Source organism: Phocoena sinus, chromosome 9 (assembly GCF_008692025.1).
Source record: "Phocoena sinus isolate mPhoSin1 chromosome 9, mPhoSin1.pri, whole genome shotgun sequence".
Taxonomy (NCBI): Eukaryota; Metazoa; Chordata; class Mammalia; order Artiodactyla; family Phocoenidae; genus Phocoena; species Phocoena sinus.
Window position 1 is genome coordinate 106,301,847 of NC_045771.1, and position 19,021 is coordinate 106,320,867.

At 44.6% G+C, this 19,021-nt stretch overlaps 1 protein-coding gene across 1 annotated transcript in view; it reads right to left on the reverse strand.

The window, feature by feature from the left end:
- The window catches only part of ABCA13 (ATP binding cassette subfamily A member 13), a 260,151-nt gene that overhangs the window by 158,191 nt on the left and 82,939 nt on the right, over window positions 1–19,021 (reverse strand). Inside the window, 5 exon segments of the mRNA XM_032642592.1 lie at window positions 206–215; window positions 1,000–1,180; window positions 4,023–4,185; window positions 17,952–18,019; window positions 18,754–18,885. Of these exon segments, the coding sequence (XP_032498483.1) occupies window positions 206–215; window positions 1,000–1,180; window positions 4,023–4,185; window positions 17,952–18,019; window positions 18,754–18,885 (554 nt within the window).

Consider the following 19,021-nt stretch of genomic DNA (forward strand, 5'->3'; position numbering starts at 1 on the left):
CACAGCCTGCTGCAAACAGGCACAAAAAATGCCGCAGTCAGCGACCCTCGAAACATCGAGAAACTCCTGATCTAATTCTCATCGTTGTGCTGAACACAAACTCCAGGTTTTCTTGTAGGAAATGTGCATTAGTAAAAGCGCAGTGTGGAGGCTGGCTTTCTGAGTCATTATTTGAGCGACGTTTCCTTTCCTGATCTGAAAACACTAAAAAACTACTCAGTGAAATCTTCAACTCTATTTCAGCATCCGAGGAAAGTAGAAACCTTTCCACGTTTTCACAGTAAAAGATTTCTGAAGCTTTATGTTTTCTACCTATAAGAACTCTGAAGCAAATACTCCCTTTTCTTGCTTTAACTAAGCATATACTTTAGTCCTACTCATAAAGAACAGAAAGACAGTCACTTGTTCAAAAGAGACATTCAGTAATTTGGGTGGTTTGCCCTTAAACACGCCCCATTTCCACAGTCAGCTCAGGGCTGTTTTGTGGGCCATGAATGTTTGAGCTCGTCCTTTCTCTGGGATCACATGATTTGATTCTTTAAACAAATCTGGAGCCATTGGATCCCAAATCAAAAATAAAGGTTTCACACAAACACAACCACACAAAAAGCAGAACGTGAAAAAGAAAAATACTCAGGTGTTAAAAAATTTGCAAACATCATTGCAAATTTCATCTTCCTCTAGATATGCAAGCAGAGTTAAACTTAGTAGGAGAAAAGAAAATGTCATAGGACTTTCAAAGGCCAAAGTGAAACTGTGAATATCTTTTAGGGAATAAAATAATTAAATTTATTTTTAAAAGTCCCTCCCCCACCCTTGAGTCTGCTCAGACCCACGGCACCTCTAGTGAGAAGTCTGTCTTTCTGCTGTGTCATTAAACTCTGTACTGAGCCAAAATTAAAAAAAAGAAGAAGAAAAGGGATCTAGCCTCTGTCTCACAGGTAAACTGGTATCTGTAAGAACCAAAGCCCCAGGTTTCAGGAGGGGAGTGGGACGTACATGACAGTGGTCTTCCCAGCACCGTTGGTCCCCAGCAGGGCAGTGATCTGGTACCTGTGGAAGGTCAGGGTCAGGTCCCAGAACCCCGCCTGGTGGTGATCATGTTCCTTGGTCACAGAAAGCAGGACAACACCTGGGAGGCCTCCTTCCAGCTCTCCTTCCCCATTTTGAAGGGATGAGCCTGTGAGGAAGATGCAATTCACCCTGAGGGGAGTTCAAAAGCCCCCAAAGTAACGTTCACAGTTAATAACTCAGTGGCTGCCTCGGGCTTGAATTCTAGTTCTGTGAAACTTGCAAAGCAATTCAAAAATCTTTCTCTACCAAAATCGAGAGGCAGATTATACGATGGCAAAAATTAAGTGAAATCACTGACTACAAAGTTTTGTACCCTATGCTACACATTTTGCAAGAAAATAAAAACAAGCACGCACGCACACAGGTGTTTGTACGTATGCAGAGGAATGATGGCAGGCAGGTTAGTTACACACACGACTGACAGTCTCCAGAGAAGGTGACCATTGCTAGGTGGTGTTGTCCCAAATTTTCTGTGAGATTCGTATTTTACTTGGGCAGTCAGAAAAAAAAAATTACAATATTGACTTACAGTATAAAACCGTCACAATGGGAGCTTGTTTATCCATAGATTTCCTGCTAAGCTGTGCTCTGTGGACAAGCCCCAGGCCCCGACAGGACTGGGGTGGGGACCAGCGCCCCCCGCCAGTCTCCTGGGAAGCACATCCCCATTTGTAGGGGCAGCGATAGTCTCTCTCATGGAGCCTCGAATAACCTAGCACTTGTGAAACACTCTGAGCATTCTGAAGTGTGTTACACCTGGGACTCTTGCTTCTAGTTATTACGCAAATTCATGTTAGAAATGAAGCTTCATTTGCTGAATTACAATAGATGCACAAATGCACATGATGCACAGAGGATGCTGTAAACAGTAACACTAACACTGGGGTTCCTGCCCACGAGGGGTGGAAAGTGGGCCTCTGGGCAGCGGTGCACACACGGTTACAAAGGCTCAACCAGAAATGATAAACAAAACCAAACTGGCCAGAAGGAGAAACACGCCTCCAACTACACTCCTTGTTACCAGCCTTGACTGTCCACGTCCCCACTGAAGAAGAACAGGTGAGGACCCCCATGATCTGCCTTTTCACCACCACCCTATGTGGAATCTAAAAAAAAATGGTTCTGATGACTCTAGGGGCAGGACAGGCATAAAAACACAGATGTAGAGAATAGACTTGAGGACATGGGGAGGGGTAACGTTAAGCTGGGACGAAGTGAGAGAGTGTCATGGACATATATACGCTACCAAATGTAAAATAGATAGCTAGTGGGAAGCTGCTGCATAGCACAGGGAGATCAGCTCGGTGCTTTGGGACCACCTAGAGGGGTGGGATAGGGAGGGTGGGAGGGAGATGCAAGAGGGAGGGGATATATGTATGCATATAGATGATTCACTCTGTTATACAGCAGAAACTAACACAACACTGTGAAGCAATTATACTCCAATAAAGATGTTAAAAAAAAACCCTACAGAGAAGGATAACCCACAGTGCTAACATTTCTATATGAGGTATATCGCCATTCTTCAAACAGATCCTCCAAATTAATTTCATCCACTTAATGGTTACTTTGCCCCATTATATGTTGAAATGAAAGTGGATTTAATTATTAATGCCTATAATTTTTCTTTTAACACAGCCTAGCTTATGTTTGATGCGTGGTCTAAGTTCTACAAGTGATTGAAGAGATAAAGGCCTCCATGCAGACTGTTTTATATTTTAGCACTTTGACCATCTAGCACAGAAGAGACACACAATCACACACACGACTCAAAAGATTCAAAGAGGTGACCGCAAAGGAAAGCATGGGGGTCCCTTGTCTTTTGATGTGACGGAGGATGCTGAGCTGGTATTTGGTCCAGTATTTACCACCTGTTACAGGTTGTTGGAGTCTTAGCCCTGGTACCTCAGAATGTGACTGTATTTGGAGGGACAGTCTTTAAAGAGTGGTTAAGGTAAAATGAGGTCACGGGGGTGGGCCCTGATCTAATAGGACTGGTGTTCTTAGAAGAAGAGATCAGGACACAGACACACAAAGAGGCATGACCATGTGAGGACCCGGGGAGAAGGCGGCCATCCACACACCCAGGAGAGAGGCCTCGGGAGGAGCCAGCCCTGCTCACACCTGGAGTCTGGAGCCCAGAGCTATGACAGAATATGTGTCTCCTGTTTAAGCCCTGCAATCTGTGTACTTTGTGATGCAGCCCTAACCAACTAGAGCAGGTGGAATATACCCCAAGATCCCACACACTAATAACCATCCCTCGGGGGATGAGGGGGAGTAGCAGGCGGGTAATTACATCACATCACAGCCGGCACTGCCCCTGCACTCTGTCCCAGACACCATCCAGGGTCCTACAACCACACGACATGGGCACACGGCTGTCTCCTCTCCTCCCCAAGCAGAAGGGGGACAGCAAGGCTGTCTGAGGACATGAGGCTGCAGAAGCCACATGGTGGGATTGGTTCAAGATGGCAGAGGAGAAGGACGTGCTCTCACTCCCTCTTGCAAAAGCACCGAAATCACAACTAACTGCTGAACAATCTTTGACAGGAAGACACTGGAACTCACCAAAAAGGATACCCCACATCCAAAGACAAAGGAGAAGCCACAATGGGACAGTAGGAGGGGCGCAATCACAATAAAATCAAATCCCATAACTGCTGGGTAGGTGACTCACAAACTGGAGAACACTTATAACACAGAAGTCCAGCCACTGGAGTGAAGGTTCTGAGCCCCATGTCAGGCTTCCCAACCTGGGGGTCCAGCAATGGGAGGAGGAAACCCTAGAGAATCAGACTTTGAAGGCTAGCAGTATTTGATTGCAGGACTTTGACAGGACTTTGAGAAACAGAGACTCCACTCTTGGAGGGCACACACAAAGTAGTGCACGCATCGGGACCCAGGGGAAGGAGAAGAGACCCCATTGAAGACTGAACCAGACCCACCTGCTAGTGTTGGAGAGTCTGCTGCAGAGGCAGGGGGCGGCTGTGGCTCACCACGGGGACAAGGACACTGGCAGCAGAAGTTCTCAGAAGTACTCCTTGGGGTGAGCCTTTCCAGAGTCCGCCATTGGCCCCAACAAAGAGCCCTGGTAGGCTCCAGTGTTGGGTCGCCTCAGGCCAAACAACCAACTGGGAGGGAACCCAGCCCCACCCATCAGCAGGCAAGCAAATTAAAGTTTTACTGAGCTCTGCCCACCAGAGCAACAGCCAGCTCTACCCACCACCAGTCCCTCCCATCAGGAAACTTGCACAAGCCTCTGAGATAGCCTCATCCAGCAGAGGGCAGACAGCAGAAGCAAGAAGAACTACAATCCTGCAGCCTGTGGAACAAAAACCACATTCACAGAAAGACAGACAAAATAAAAAGGCAGAGGGCTATGTACCACATGAAGGAATAAGATAAAACCCCAGAAAAACAACTAAATGAAGTGGAGATAGGCAACCTTCCAGAAAAAGAATTCAAAATGATCATAGTGAAGATGATCCAGGACCTCAGAAAAAGAATGGAGGCAAAGATCAAGAAGAGCAAGAAATGTTTAACAAAGACCTAGAAGAATTCAAGAGCAAACAGAGATGAACAATACAATAACTGAACTGAAAAATACACTAGAAGGAATCAATAGCAGAATAACTGAGGCAGAAGAATGGATAAGTGACCTGGAAGACAGAATGATGGAATTCACTGCTGTGGAACAGAATAAAGAAAAAAGAATGAAAAGAAATGAAGGCAGCCTAAGAGACCTCTGGGACAACATTAAATGCAACAACATTCGCATTATAGGGGTCCCAGAAGGAGAAGAGAGACAGAAAGGACCTGAGAAAATATTTGAAGAGATTATAGTCTAAAACTTCCCTAACATGGGAAAGGAAATAGCCACCCAAGTCCAGGAAGCACTGAAAGTCCCATACAGGATAAACCCAAGGAAAAACACACCAAGATACATAGTAATCAAATTGGCAAAAATTAAAGACAAAGAAAAATTATTGAAAGCAGCAAGGGAAACATGACAAATAACACACAAGCGAACTCCCATAAGGTTAACAGCTGATTTCTCAGCAGAAACTCTACAAGCCAGAATAGAGTGGCATGACATGTTTAAAGTGATGAAAGGGAATAACCTACAACTAAGATTACTCTACCCGGCAAGGATCTCATTCAGATTCAATGGAGAAATCAAAAGCTTTACAGACAAGTAAAAGCTAAGAGAATTCAGCACCACCAAACCAGCTCTACAACAAATGCTAAGGGAATTTCTCTAGTGGGAAACACAACAGAAGAGAAGGACCTACAAAAAGAAACCCAAAACAATTAAGAAAATCGTAATATGAACAGACATATCGATAATTACCTTAAACGTGAATGGATTAAATGCTCCAACCAAAAGACACAGGCTCGCTGAATGGATACAGAAACAAAACCCATATATATGCTGTCTACAAGAGACCCACTTCAGACCTAGGGACACATACAGACTGAAAGTGAGGGGATGGAAAAAGATATTCCATGCAAATGGAAATCAAAAGAAAGCTGGAGTAGCAATACTCATATCAGATAAAATAGATTTTAAAATAAATAATTTTACAAGAGACAAGGACGGACACTACATAATGACCAAGGGATGAATCCAAGAAGACGACATAACAATTATAAATATATATGCACCCAACATAGGAGCACCTCAATACATAAGGCAACTGCTAACAGCTATAAAAGAGGAAATCGACAGTAGCACAATAATAATAGGGGACTTTAACACCTTACTCACACCAATGGACAAATCATCCAAACAGAAGATTAATAAGGAAACACAAGCTTTAAATGACACAACAGACCAGATAGATTTACTTGATATTTATAGGACATTCCACACAAAAACAGCAGATTACACTTTCTTCTCAAGTGTGCATGGAACATTCTCCAGGATAGATCACATCTTGAGTCACAAATCAAGCTTCAGTAAGCTTAACAAAATTGAAATCATATCAAGCATCTTTTCTGACCGCAACGCTATGAAATTACAAATTAATTACTGGGAAAAAAAGTGAAAAATATAAACACATGGAGGCTAAACAATACATTATCAAATAACCAAGAGATCACTGAAGATATCAAAGAGGAAATAAAATTCCTAGAGATAAATGACAACGAAAACACGATGACCCAAAACCTATGGGATGCTGCAAAAGCAGTTCTAAGAGGGAAGTTTATAGCTATACAAGCCAAACTCAAGAAACAAGAAAAATCTCAAATAAACAATCCAACCTTACACCTAAAGGAACTAAAGAAGAGCAAACAAAACCCAGAGTTAGCAGAAAGAAAGATCATAAAGATCAGAGCAGAAATAAATGAAACAGAAACAAAGAAAACAATAACAAAGATCAATAAAACTAAAAGTTGGTTCTTTGAGAAGATAAACAAAATTGATAAACCATTAGCCAGACTCATCAAGAAAAAGAGGGAGAGGACTCAAATCAATAAAATTAGAAATGAAAAGGGAGAAGTTACAACAGACACCGCAGAAATACTACAAGCAACTCTATGCCAATGAAATGGACAACCTGGAAGAAATGGACAAATTCTTAAAAAGGTATAACCTTCCAAGACTGAACCAGGAAGAAATAGAAAATATGAACAGACCAATCACAGGTAATGAAATTGAAACAGTGATTAAAAATCTTCCAACAAACAAAAGTCCAGGACCAGATGGCTTCACAGGTGAATTCTATCAAACACTTAGTGAAGACCCATCCTTCTCGAAGTCTTCCAAAAAGTTGCAGAGGAAGGAACACTCCCAAACTCATTCTATGAGGCCATCATCACCCTGATACCAAAAGAGACAACGATGTCATAAAGAAGGAAAACTACAGCCAATATCACTGATGATCATAGATGCAAAAATACTCAACAAAATACTAGCAAACAGAATCCAAAAACACATTAAAAGGATCATACACCATGATCAAGTGAGATTTATCCCAGGGATGCAAGGATTCTTCAATATACACAAATAAATCAATGTGAAGCATAAAAACCATATGGTCATCTCAATAGATGCAGAAAAAGCTTATGACAAAATTCAACACCGATTTACGATAAAAACTCTCCAGAAAGTGGGCATAGAGGGAGCCTATCTAAACATAATAAAGGCCATACATGACAAACTCACAGCAAACATCATTCTCAATGGTGAAAAACTGAAAGCATTTCCTCTAAGATGAGGAACAAGAAAAGGATGTCCACTCTCACCACTATTATTCAACATAGTTTTGGAAGTCTTAGCCATGGCAATCATAGAAGAAAAAGAAATAAAAGGAATACACATTGCATAAGAAGAAGTAAAACTGCTACTGTTTGCAGATGATATACTATACATAGAGAATCCTAAAGATACTACCAGAAAACTACTATAGCTAATCAATGAATTTGGTAAAGTTGCAGGATACAAAATTAATGCACAGAAATCTCTTGCATTCCTATACACTAGCAACGAAAAGTCTGAAAGAGAAATTAAGGAAACACTCCGATATACCATTACAACAAAAAGAATAAAATACCTAAGAATAAACCTACCCAGGGAGACAAAAGATCTGTATGCAGAAAACTATAAGACACTGATGAAAGAAATTAAATATGATAGCAACAGATGGAGAGATATACCATTCTTGGATTGGAAGAATCAATGTTGTGAAAATGACTGTACTACAGAAAGCAATCTACAGATTCAATACAAACCCTATCAAATTACCGATGGCATTTTTTACAGAACTAGAACAAAATATCTTAAAATTTGTATGGAGACACAAAAGACCCAGAATAGTGAAAGCAGTCTTGAGGGAAAAAAATGGAGCTGGAGGAATCAGACTCCCAGACTTCGGAGTATACTACAAAGCCAGAGTAATCAAGACAATATGGTACTGGCACAAAAACAGAAATATAGTTCAATCTAACAGGACAGAAAGCCCAGAGATAAACCCACGCACCTATGGTCAACTAATCTATGACAAAGGAGGCAAGTATATACAATGGAGAAAAGACTGTCTCTTCAATAAGTGGTGCTGGGAAAACTGGACAGCTACATGTAAAAGAATGAAATCAGAACACTCCCTAATACCATACACAAAAATTAACTCAAAATGGATTAAAGACCTAAATGTAAGACCGGACACTGTAAAACTCTTAGAGGAAAACATAGGAAGAACACTCTTTGACATAAATCACAGCAAGATCTTTTTTGATCCACCTCCTAGAGTAATGGAAATAAAAACAAAAATAAACAAATGGGACCTAATGAAACTTAAAATCTTTTGCAAAGCAAAGGAAACTACAAACAAGACGAAATGACAACCCTCAGAATGGGAGAAAATATTTGCAAATGAATGAATGGACAAAGGATTAATCTCCAAAATATACAAACAGCTCATGCAGCTCAATATTTAAAAAACAGACAACCCAATCAAAAAATGGGCAGAAGACCTAAATAGACATTTCTCCAAAGAAGACATACAGATGGCCAGGAAGCACATGAAAAGCTGCTTAACATCACTAATTATTAGAGAAATGCAAATCAAAACTACAATGAGGTATCACCTCACACCAGTTAAAATGGGCATCATCAGAAAATCTACCAACAACAAATGCTGGAGAGGGTGTGGAGAAAAGGCAACACTCTTACACTGTTGGTGGGAATGTAAATTGATACAGCCAGTATGTAGAACAGTATGGAGGTTCCTTAAAAAACTAAAAATAGAACTACCATATGACCCAGCAATCCCACTACTGGGCATATACCCAGAGGAAACCATAATTCAAAAAGACACATGCACCCCAATGTTCATTGCAGCTCTATTTACAATAACCAGGTCATGGAAGCAACCTAAATGCCCATCGACAGACGAATGGATAAAGAAGATGTGGTACATATGTAAAATGGAATATATATATGTACTCACTAAATATATATATATTTTAGTCAGCCATATAAAAGGAATGAAATTGGGTATTTGTAGAGATGTGGATGGATCTAGAGACTCGTACAGAGCGAAGTCAGTCAGAAAGAGAAAAACAAATATCGTATGTTAACACATATATGTGGAACTAGAAAAATGGCACAGATGAACCGGTTTGCAGGGCAGAAATTGATACACAGATGTAGAGAACAAACGTACAGACACCAAGGGGCGAAAGCGGGGGTGGGGGGTGGGGGTGGGGGTGTAATGAGTTGGGCGATTGGGATTGACATGTATACACTGATACGTATAAAATGGATGGCTAATAAGAAGCTGCTGTATAAAAAAATAAATGAAATTTAAAATTTTTTTAAAACGGCATTGGCGACTTAGAGTGGCAAATTAACATCAATAATATAGATTATGATGCCAAATCCTCTCAGCTTCTATCGAAAAGCAATTATATTAAAATGTTCTACTCTCCTAAATGTTTTAGGCCTTATATTACTGAGGTTTTGTGTATTTAAAATCTAAATCAAGAAAAGTATTTTGGAATGTCCTATTTCATTGGGTGGAACGCAATCCTTCGGGCCAAACGAAAGGCAAGGCACTGTAGCCGGTAAGAGCATTGGCTATGTGCCAGACTAAGTCTGAATCTCAGTTCTGCCATTTAAGTTTTAAATAACCTCTCTGTGTCTCAGTTATCTTATCGTAAAAATGGAGATGATAATGAGCATTAAGTACCTAAATGAGTTGATATTTACCAGACAAAGCAAATACTGTAAGCGATCGCTCTCATTTTTATTAATAAAATTATTGCTGCTAAAAAAAAAATAAATAAATAAAAGCCACTCGGGGAACCTCCGGGCGGCCTCTGGTGGCACCTGCCCACCTGCACACAGGCTGCTGCCGCTTCAAGTCAGCAGGGAGCCTCGCCTGCCTCAGCTCCTGGGCCCCACTCTCTTCAACCACCCAGTGGGAGCGAGAGTCAGGTCCTGGACACTCGTGTGAATGATGCGTTTGCGGAAACAGAAGGAGAGGATGAGCAGCGAACGCATCAGGAGACCCGGTCTACGGGGCCGGCGGCGCCTTCTCTCCCTCTGGCCTTCTGGAAGCGGTTTCCTGCTGGAAGCACACCACCCCCACCCCCGCTTCCCATCCCGGCTGAGCGATCGCCGGAGACAACCCGGCCAGTGGGAGGGGCACCGCCTGGTAGAAGAGCAGGCGGGGTCAGACGCTGGGGATGGAGTAGACTGTGGATCAGCAGAGGCGGGGAGGCCCCCAGAGGCCTGGCGAGCGCTGGGGGACGCTGGGTGGACCAGGTCTGGTGCGCGAGGCCCGGGCCAGGGTCCCGGCTGCAGGCCGTGCCGAGTTAGAAAACCAGGTTAGAGATAAACTGAATATTAATGGTCTGCCCGGACTTTTAAATGCTCCTAATTAACCTATTAATCTAAGCGGATGGGGAGCTGCCGAGTCCCAGTTGGCACAGAGGCCACTCGGCGCTCCTCCACCCTGGGCTTTTGCTCCTAAAGTCATGCCTCATTTCTGGGCACCTGCTCGCGTTACCAAGTGTTGCGGGAACTTTAACGCATGCCAAGGCCCTCAGTTCCTCCCGAGCTCTGCTGCCCGAGGGGGGACACCGGAGCCCAGGGAGCCGGGAGGCTGATCAGCGCTGCCCCCAAGCGGACGGTGGCGAAGGAAGAAGCCGGGGATGTTGGACGGATAGGGCAGAATCCGATCCCACTGGAGGCATATAAAGAGAGTTTATGAAACAAAACTCCCGACTCCGGGAGGACCAGATGCTTGCTCCTGAGCTGAGTGAAGTGCACGGCCCTGCAGGGGACACTGAGCCTGCAGGCAGGGAGACCATGTGATGTATGACACTGGGTCTGCAGGGCGCCCCCATCTGACACTGAGCCTGGGAAACACTGGTCTGTGTTCCTAGACCATCGCTTCAACAAAAAGACAAGGGAATGCAGAGAAAGCACCGGTGTGGCGGTGTATATACCTGTGTGAGTGTGTGAGAGAGACAGGAAGTTCCCACCCTGCCCCCAACCTGGGGAGACCCTCCTACCCGGGGAGACCCTTATACGGTGACTGTCCTGATCCCCAAGTGGCTAGGAGCCCCCAGGGCTGTCTTGGACCCGTGGGAAGGGGGGCTTTGGGTGGGCAGCGTGAACGAGTAGTTTTAAACGTAGACTTTATTATTATTCAGGCAAATGAGGCCAGCAGAGTCTCTGGTCGGCACAGTTCTCAAGAGGAGGGGATGTCCCTCACCCTGCAGGGCCTCACAGGGAAGCAGCAGGGTCAGTCGGGGGGCAGAGGAAGCCAGGGAAATCGTGGGCAACAGCCTCTATTGTGGTTTCCGTGGCAGCAAAGTGCAAGCAGGCTTAGGACCGGCCAGTCTGAGTAATGCCCGTGGGCTCTGGGCACAGGGCTGCCCCGGTCGCCTGGCCCTGGCCTGGGTGAGGAGAGCAGGGGACAGTGGCCTGAGTGTGGGAACCTGCAGCGGAGGCTGTCTTGAGTGTGAAAGGCGTGCCCACGGGCAAAGCCTTCACTGTCTCCAGGGATTAGCTCGCCCTGGGGGGCCATCCCTCCACAGTCAGGAAGCCCAGGATGTCAGATTAGTAGAAACACAGAAAATGAAAAGGTCTGATGAGTGACTAAGGGCTGCACAAATCCCCTCCAGTGGGCAGGCATGTGGGAAGGGAGGAGTCCCACAAGGCGCAGAACCCAACCCAGCAAAGACCTGTCCTTGGCCTGCATCCTGTGAGACCACCGCACACACTCGCGCAAGGGACAAGCTCTTATGGTCACGTGAGTGCAGGACACATAAACCCAAAGTTCCTGGGCAGTTCCATTATACACTGAATTTTCCAGGAATGCAACCACTTTAAAACCCAGTGGAAGATTATTTGATGGGGAAGTTGTTCATCATTTCAGAAAACCTCATCCCATCATGGGTGTGATGCCAGCTCGCTGTCTGAGTCTGTGGTTCAGCACAGCTGTGGCTACGGCATAGCCCGTGACCCACGGATACATGTTAGAGCTGAGACGCTTCCAACAAACGTGGAACCAAATGCTCTTAAAGTTAGCATAGTTTCATGAATGCGCTAAATTTTACTAATAAAGGTTTTCTGAAAACTATTTTACGTTGCTGTCATTATATATATATATAAGCATTATAGCACAATAAGAAATCCATTGTATAAAAATTACACATTCAAATGATTCATAGGGAGGCTTCCTGTTAGATTTCAATCCTGTTCTGATGCTGTTCCCAGGGATCTCCCTGTGTCTTCTCCATGAACCCTCTTTATTACTGTTCTTTCGTCCAGTCTACCCTCCATTTCCTGACACTGACTACAGAATATGATAACCAAAGTCTAAAAATCTAGAGTCTGAATGGAGGCCCTGACATGGGGTGGAATTGTAAGACGGATGTATCTGCCGTTTCATCATTATCAGCCCCCTGAGATGACATGGGATCATCTGATCGTACACTTTTAAATAAGACCCAGATCACTTACCAAATATTCTTTCATCCGGTCCATTTGTGTCTAATTTTTCCTACTTTAATTAAAGTTATTTCCATCTTTTTTATCATATACAAGTGAGTCTTATCTGTCATTACTTACCTGAGTGTTAGCTTTATTCTACTCTCTATCTTTATCTCCTCTGTTTCTTTTACTTTTAGTACCAAATGCTTTCTGATCATTTTTTTAAATTTATTTATTTATTTATTTTTGGCTGTGTTGGGTCTTCGTTTCTGTGCGAGGGCTTTCTCTAGTTGCAGCGAGCGGGGGCCACTCTTCATCGCAGTGCAGGCCTCTCACTGTCGCGGCCTCTCTTGTTGCGGAGCACAAGCTCCAGACACGCAGGCTCAGTAGTTGTGGCTCACGGGCCCAGTTGCTCCGCGGCATGTGAGATCTTCCCAGACCAGGGCTCGAACCCATGTCCCCTGCATTAGCAGGCAGACTCTCAACCACTGCGCCACCAGGGAAGCCCTTTGATCATTTTTCTTCCCTTAAACATATAAACTTACTCCGAGCATCCGAGTACCTACCTCATTTTGTGTTTTAATAAAGTCATCGCTGAGCACTGAGAATTCGTATATTATTTCATTACGAATTACTTTTTCTTTCTCTTTTATATTACAGTTAAGACATTACACTGATTTTTAAATCATCTGCAGGTATCACGTGTGCAGGTAAGCTTTATTATCTGTGAATTTCATCTCAAGACAGTCAAGGGTGTGTTACAAAATATTTGTCTTAAAAAGAGCAAACTTAGTCAGGGAGCACCTAGAAATTGTAATTACTACTTATGGATCTGAGAGCCCACCGATATTTTCTAGCAATTTTATTTTTTGTTATTATTGGCAGACTTTGTCAAAGTTGAAAATAAATACTATGTGTTATTTAAGGATATATAAATTACCAACTACAATTGTTCTTTTAACTTTTGAAACAGAAGCATCAGGAATTTCATGATTAAAAAAAGGAGAAATATTTATTGCCATCTTTGGCCGACTGTGTCTTTTTGTTTTTATACCTGTGTTACAAAGATCTCGGAGTTTTGATCTTTGATTTTGGAATAGACTCTGGCCTTCCTAACTAGCCAGTAGTTCAACCACCCAGCGTGGCCCCCAACCCGATGCCGGCAAACCCCGGACGCAACGTGGCCCTCGTGGCCTTGGTCCTTCCAAAAGATAAGCAAATTGGGCTCTTAGGTCTCCTGGCCTCTCAAGGAAGACAGCTTTCCCTTCCCTTCTGAGCCCCAAGTTGACCTGATTTACCTTTCAGAAAAAAATAAAATGCTCTCTGGGAACCGCCAGCTTGGCTGATAGTCTGCTGACTCACATGATAAGGGATGACTCAGCACTTCCTCACCAACCAGCATTCCCCCCATCGCTCAGCTTTTCTGGGCCAACTTCCCCTCCTCCATGAGCTCACCCAAGCTCACTTTTCTCCCCCTGAAACATGATCTACAAAGCGGGACTTGTGAGCACCAGACACGTCCCTCAAGGGCTCAGTCTTTTTTTTTTAACTATCGTAAAGTATGTATCACACAAGTTACCACCTTAACCATGTTTAAGAAAACAATTCAGGAATGTGAAGTACATTCACACTGCTGTGTAACCACCTCCAGAACTGCTTTCACCTTGTACCATCTGAACACCAATCCCCACCCTCCCCTCCTCCAGCCCCTAGTGACCCCCATTCTACCTTCTGTCTCCATGAGTTGGCTACTGCAGGTATGTCACTCAGCAATCTCCAGAGAAACAGAATCAAGGAGACATATATACATACGTGTGTGTGTGTGTCCATAGACAGAAGTTTACTATGACGCATTGGGCTCATGCAATCACGGAGGCTGAGAAGTCCCACCATCAGCCATCTGCAAGCTGGAGGCCCAGGAGAGCCAGTGGTGCGGTTCTAGTCTGAACCCGAAGGCCTGAGAACCAGGGCGGGCTGCTAGTACAAGTCCTGGTCTGAGTCTGAAGGCCCAAGAACCAGGCACTTCAGCGTCCAAGGACAGGAGAAGAGAGATGCTCCAGCTTAAGCACAGGGAAAATTCACCTTTCCTGTGCCTTTCTGTTCTATTCAGACCCTGGGCAGCTTGGGGGATGCCCACCCATATTGCTGAGGGCCACTCATTCTAATTTCTTCTGGAAACACCTTCACAGACATACCCAGCAACATGTCTCACTTGCTATCTGGGCGTCTTTTAGTTCAGGCAAGTTGACACATAAAATTAACCATCACACTAGGTATTTCATATAAGTAGAATCATACAGAATTTATCCCTTTGTAACTGTTTATTTCATTTAGCATATAATATCTTCAAGGTTCATTCATCTTGCAGCAAATGTCAGAATTTCCTTCTTTTTTAAGGCTGAATGACATTCCATTGCATGTATAGACCACACTTTATTTACACATTCATTCAGCGATAGACACTTGGGCTGCTTCCACGTTCTGGTCACTGTGAACAACGTTGCTATGCACGTGGATGCCCCAATATCTCTCTGAGACCCTGCTTTCAATTCTTCCGGGCTCAGTGCTTTGGGTGTTTGCTGCTCTTGCAAGAAGCCTCTTCTGATGGCAGCATCTCTCTGGTCTGTCCTGCCCCTGAGCTTTCTCCACCAACTCCCAGACCCTGGTCTCCAGGGCATCTTCTGGAAAGTCGTGGTCACATCACCTCTCCACCCTGCACCCATTCATCAAACCTCCCCTCCCTCGAGGCAGTGCTTGGGGAACTGGACACAGCCTATGGCTAGATGATTGGTTCCCAGTGTCCAGAGTTGCCAGACGCAGCAAAACTTGGAAAATTAGTGAAAACCTCATTCTGAGGAGATCCGGAGGTCCAAACAAGAAGGACCACATCTCTCTACAAGCCCAACATGCAAACTCATCACTGGAGCAGGAAGCAGAGCCAGGAGGTGGCGGGACGGGCACAGACCGGGATGAGGGGAGAGGGGGAACACACACGTGAGTTCTCAGGAGCCGGGCGGGAGCGCCGAGCAGACAGGACCAGCTCAAAACCGGAGGATCTCAGCGCACATGCGCGGTCCATCTCACCTCCAGGGCACATCGTCACCTTTCGAAAGATACCTGCTCGCAGCACGTCCACATTTCACTCAAGGGTCTGTTCTTTCAGTTCCTCCGGGAAGACAGAACCAAGCCTCTCACACTTTTTAAAGGAAGAGTGGGAAGAAAGAGCATTTCATCGACAAAACCGCTGAAGTAAACTCTTTCGGCCAACACCAGGCTGCTTTGCTCCGAAAACATGTCTCTCTCTCTTCTACGCTGTTGTATGCACCACCACCCCTCCAATCTTTTCCTCTTCTTAAATTATTTAGCATTCTGAGAAAAAAAAAACAAACATATAGTCAATTTTTACAGTCTATCTCCTGTACTAGTTATTGTAATTTTTATCATAGAGAAGAAAAAATTGTCTTCTATGTATGTGCAAATTTATGCTCCTGCGTGCTCATTAAACCTTTTTATAAATTCACTAAATATAAACTTTCCTTTTTAATAAATGATTGGTTCAAGTTATTTGCTAGGATTTCCTCTGAGAATTATGTTTTTAAACTTTGACCTGAGAATTTCAATTTTCTTTCATAACTTTGCAAAGCATATTGCCATTTTTCTTTGGAAACTTTGAAATATTCATTTAAATTCTTATAATGAAAACTAGTGATTTTTATTGCTTATGTCCTTGGCATGGTGTTTTCAAAGGCCTTTCCTCTCTTTAAAATCATACTTTTCCTATTTCTTCATTATTTTTAATGCTACTTATTTTGATGAATTTATGAATGAGCAAAACATTTTCTCCCTAATAGATTGACTGAATTACGTATCTTTTCTCCTCGATTAAAAATGCCAACTTTGATTCAAGGTCAGCACCACGGGGGCATGATATGCTCCCTCTGTCCACCCCCTTCAATGTGCAATTCGTAAAACACCCACGACTCAGCAAAGGTTCTTCTGCCCAGTACACCAGGACCCTGGAGAGACCCTCACACCTGCCTGTCTGAAGGTATAGAGGAGGCGGGGCCTGCGAACCTCATCCCCACTGGGGCCACAACAGCTGAGCCCACAGCCCGGAGAACCACAGCACCTGGGAGATGGGGCACAGGATCCCAGGCTCGCAGCCCAGAGGCACCCACAGCCACAGAACGGCACCGACAGCCCCGGGCCCTTCAGCCACGGTGGCACCCATGACTCCAGCCGCCCCGTCTGACAACCCCAGACCTGGGGGAGACATCTGCCACCCAGGCCCCTCCCTCCCCCCCCCCCCACCTCGCCATGGCAGGCCACCTGGGATGCAGGGGAGGCATCCTCCAACCTGGTGCCGCCCAGTGGCAATGCCAGTGGCAGAAGGAACCAGGACTCCAGAGACGCAAAGAGCAGGAACAAGGGCAGTGGGGACACCTCTGGCAGAGGCCGTGGACGGGTGGGAAGTTCTGAGTCTCAAATGCAGCTGGGGGCTGCTCAGATAAGAGAAACCAAAAACTTGAGCTACAGCACCACCTACTGAAAAAACAAAAAAGGGCCTCTAATCACCAATCTGTTGAACTGTTAGAATCAAAGTTTAAAAATGCTTTACCAAAATAAAAAAGGTGTTCGCTACTTCAAGTGTGCCAGCAGAGAAGAAATTCATCCAGCTCCACAAAAAACCATAACATGACAGCACAGAGAGAAAGGTGACAATTCTCCAGAAACCAAACTTAAAGTCACAGAAGTTTGTGATCTGATAGAGAATTCAAAATAGCTGTCAAGAAGAAACTCCACGAGCTGTAAGAAGACTCAGAAAGGCAGTTTAATGAGCTCAGGAATAAAATTAATGAACAGAAGTAATACTTCGCCAAAGAGACTGAAACTCTAAAAAAGAACCAAACAGAAATTCTGAAGCTGAGGAACTCAATAAATGCGAGGAAGAATGCAATAGAAAGCTCTGGAAATAGAGCATATGGAAGAATTACTGAGCCCAAAGATAAAAATCTAGAAATGATTCAGGTAGAAGAGGAGAGGGAACTAAGATTCTTTAAAAAATAAAAAAATTCAGGACTTCCCTGGCGGTCCAATGGCTAAGACTCCTCACTTCCACTGCAGGGGGGGCGGGTTCAATCCCTGGTGGGAGAACTAAGATCCCACATGCCATGTGGCACGGTTAAAAAAATAATAATAATGATAAAGTAAAAATTAAAAACAATTCTACAAGAACAAGGCCCTTCACCACCTCCACACAGGACGCCACTGACGCTCTGGTTTGGAGGGGCTGCCGACCCCCACCACCCCCCCACTCAGCTGCCTCGTTCCCAGCCCAGCTTCCCTCCAGGTTCTGCCACCCGCTGACCTGGCTGAGAATGAGGTCCTTTCATTCCTGCTGCATGGCACTCTCTGAACCCCTGACCTCGATCTCCAGGGGCCCAGACTCTCCTGCCCTCACCTCCTCACCCCCGGGTTCCTCAGACACAGGATCTGGGGAATCAGGGTGTCTGCTGTTCCGTCTTCAGGAGGCCCCTGCTGGGGAGCTGCGTGGTGAGCTCAGTAGGCCCCTCCAGCACCTGTCCTCACAGGGTCGGTGCTGTCAGGATTCAGAAGCACCACCTTTTCCTCAAGCATCCACAGCTCCCTTTAAAACAAGGCCTGGGCTTCCCTGGTGGTGCAGTGGTTAAGAGTCCTCCTGCCAGTGCAGGGGACACAGGTTCGAGACCTGGTCCGGGAAGATCCCACATGCCGTGGAGCAACTAAGCCCGTGCGCCACAACTACTGAGCCTGTGCTCTAGAGCTCGCGAGCCACAACTACTGAGCCCACATGCCACAACTACTGAGGCTGTGCTCTAGGGTCTGTGTGCCGCAACTACTGAGCCCACATGCCACAACTACTGAAGCCTGCATGCCTAGAGCCCGTGCTCCACAACAAGAGAAGCCACCACAATGAGAAGCCCATGCACCGCAATGAAGAGCAGCCCCCGCTCGCTGCAACTAGAGAAAGCCCGCATGCAGCAATGAAGACCCAATGCAGCCAAAAATAAATTAATTAATTAATTAAATAAATTTAAAAAAAAATAAAAATAAAATAAAACACATCCTATCAACTCCCTTTCTGATGTCTTATTTAAAGAATAAATAATTATCTTAATGTTCACATACATCAGTTCAAACTGTTTTTTAAGTTGATTTTGTCATCTTATAAAGTGCAGAATCCTTACCAGGAATCAAGTTGTTCAAGTACCATCCACATAAGAAGTAAAGGCCTGAATCAAACAGAATCATCCAGCAAACCCAGCCAAATGTCATGCCCACTAGGTCCAGAGACTGGTACATATTATCCCACTGAATCCCTGGAAGGAAGAGTAAGGTCAGAGTCAGAACTGCTCATCCTCTTTCAGGCAGACTTTGGTGAGGTGAATTCATCAGTTCTGGAGGCAAAGCTGAGCACAACTAAAACAAAAGGAAGGTCAAGGCCATGGGCCCTGT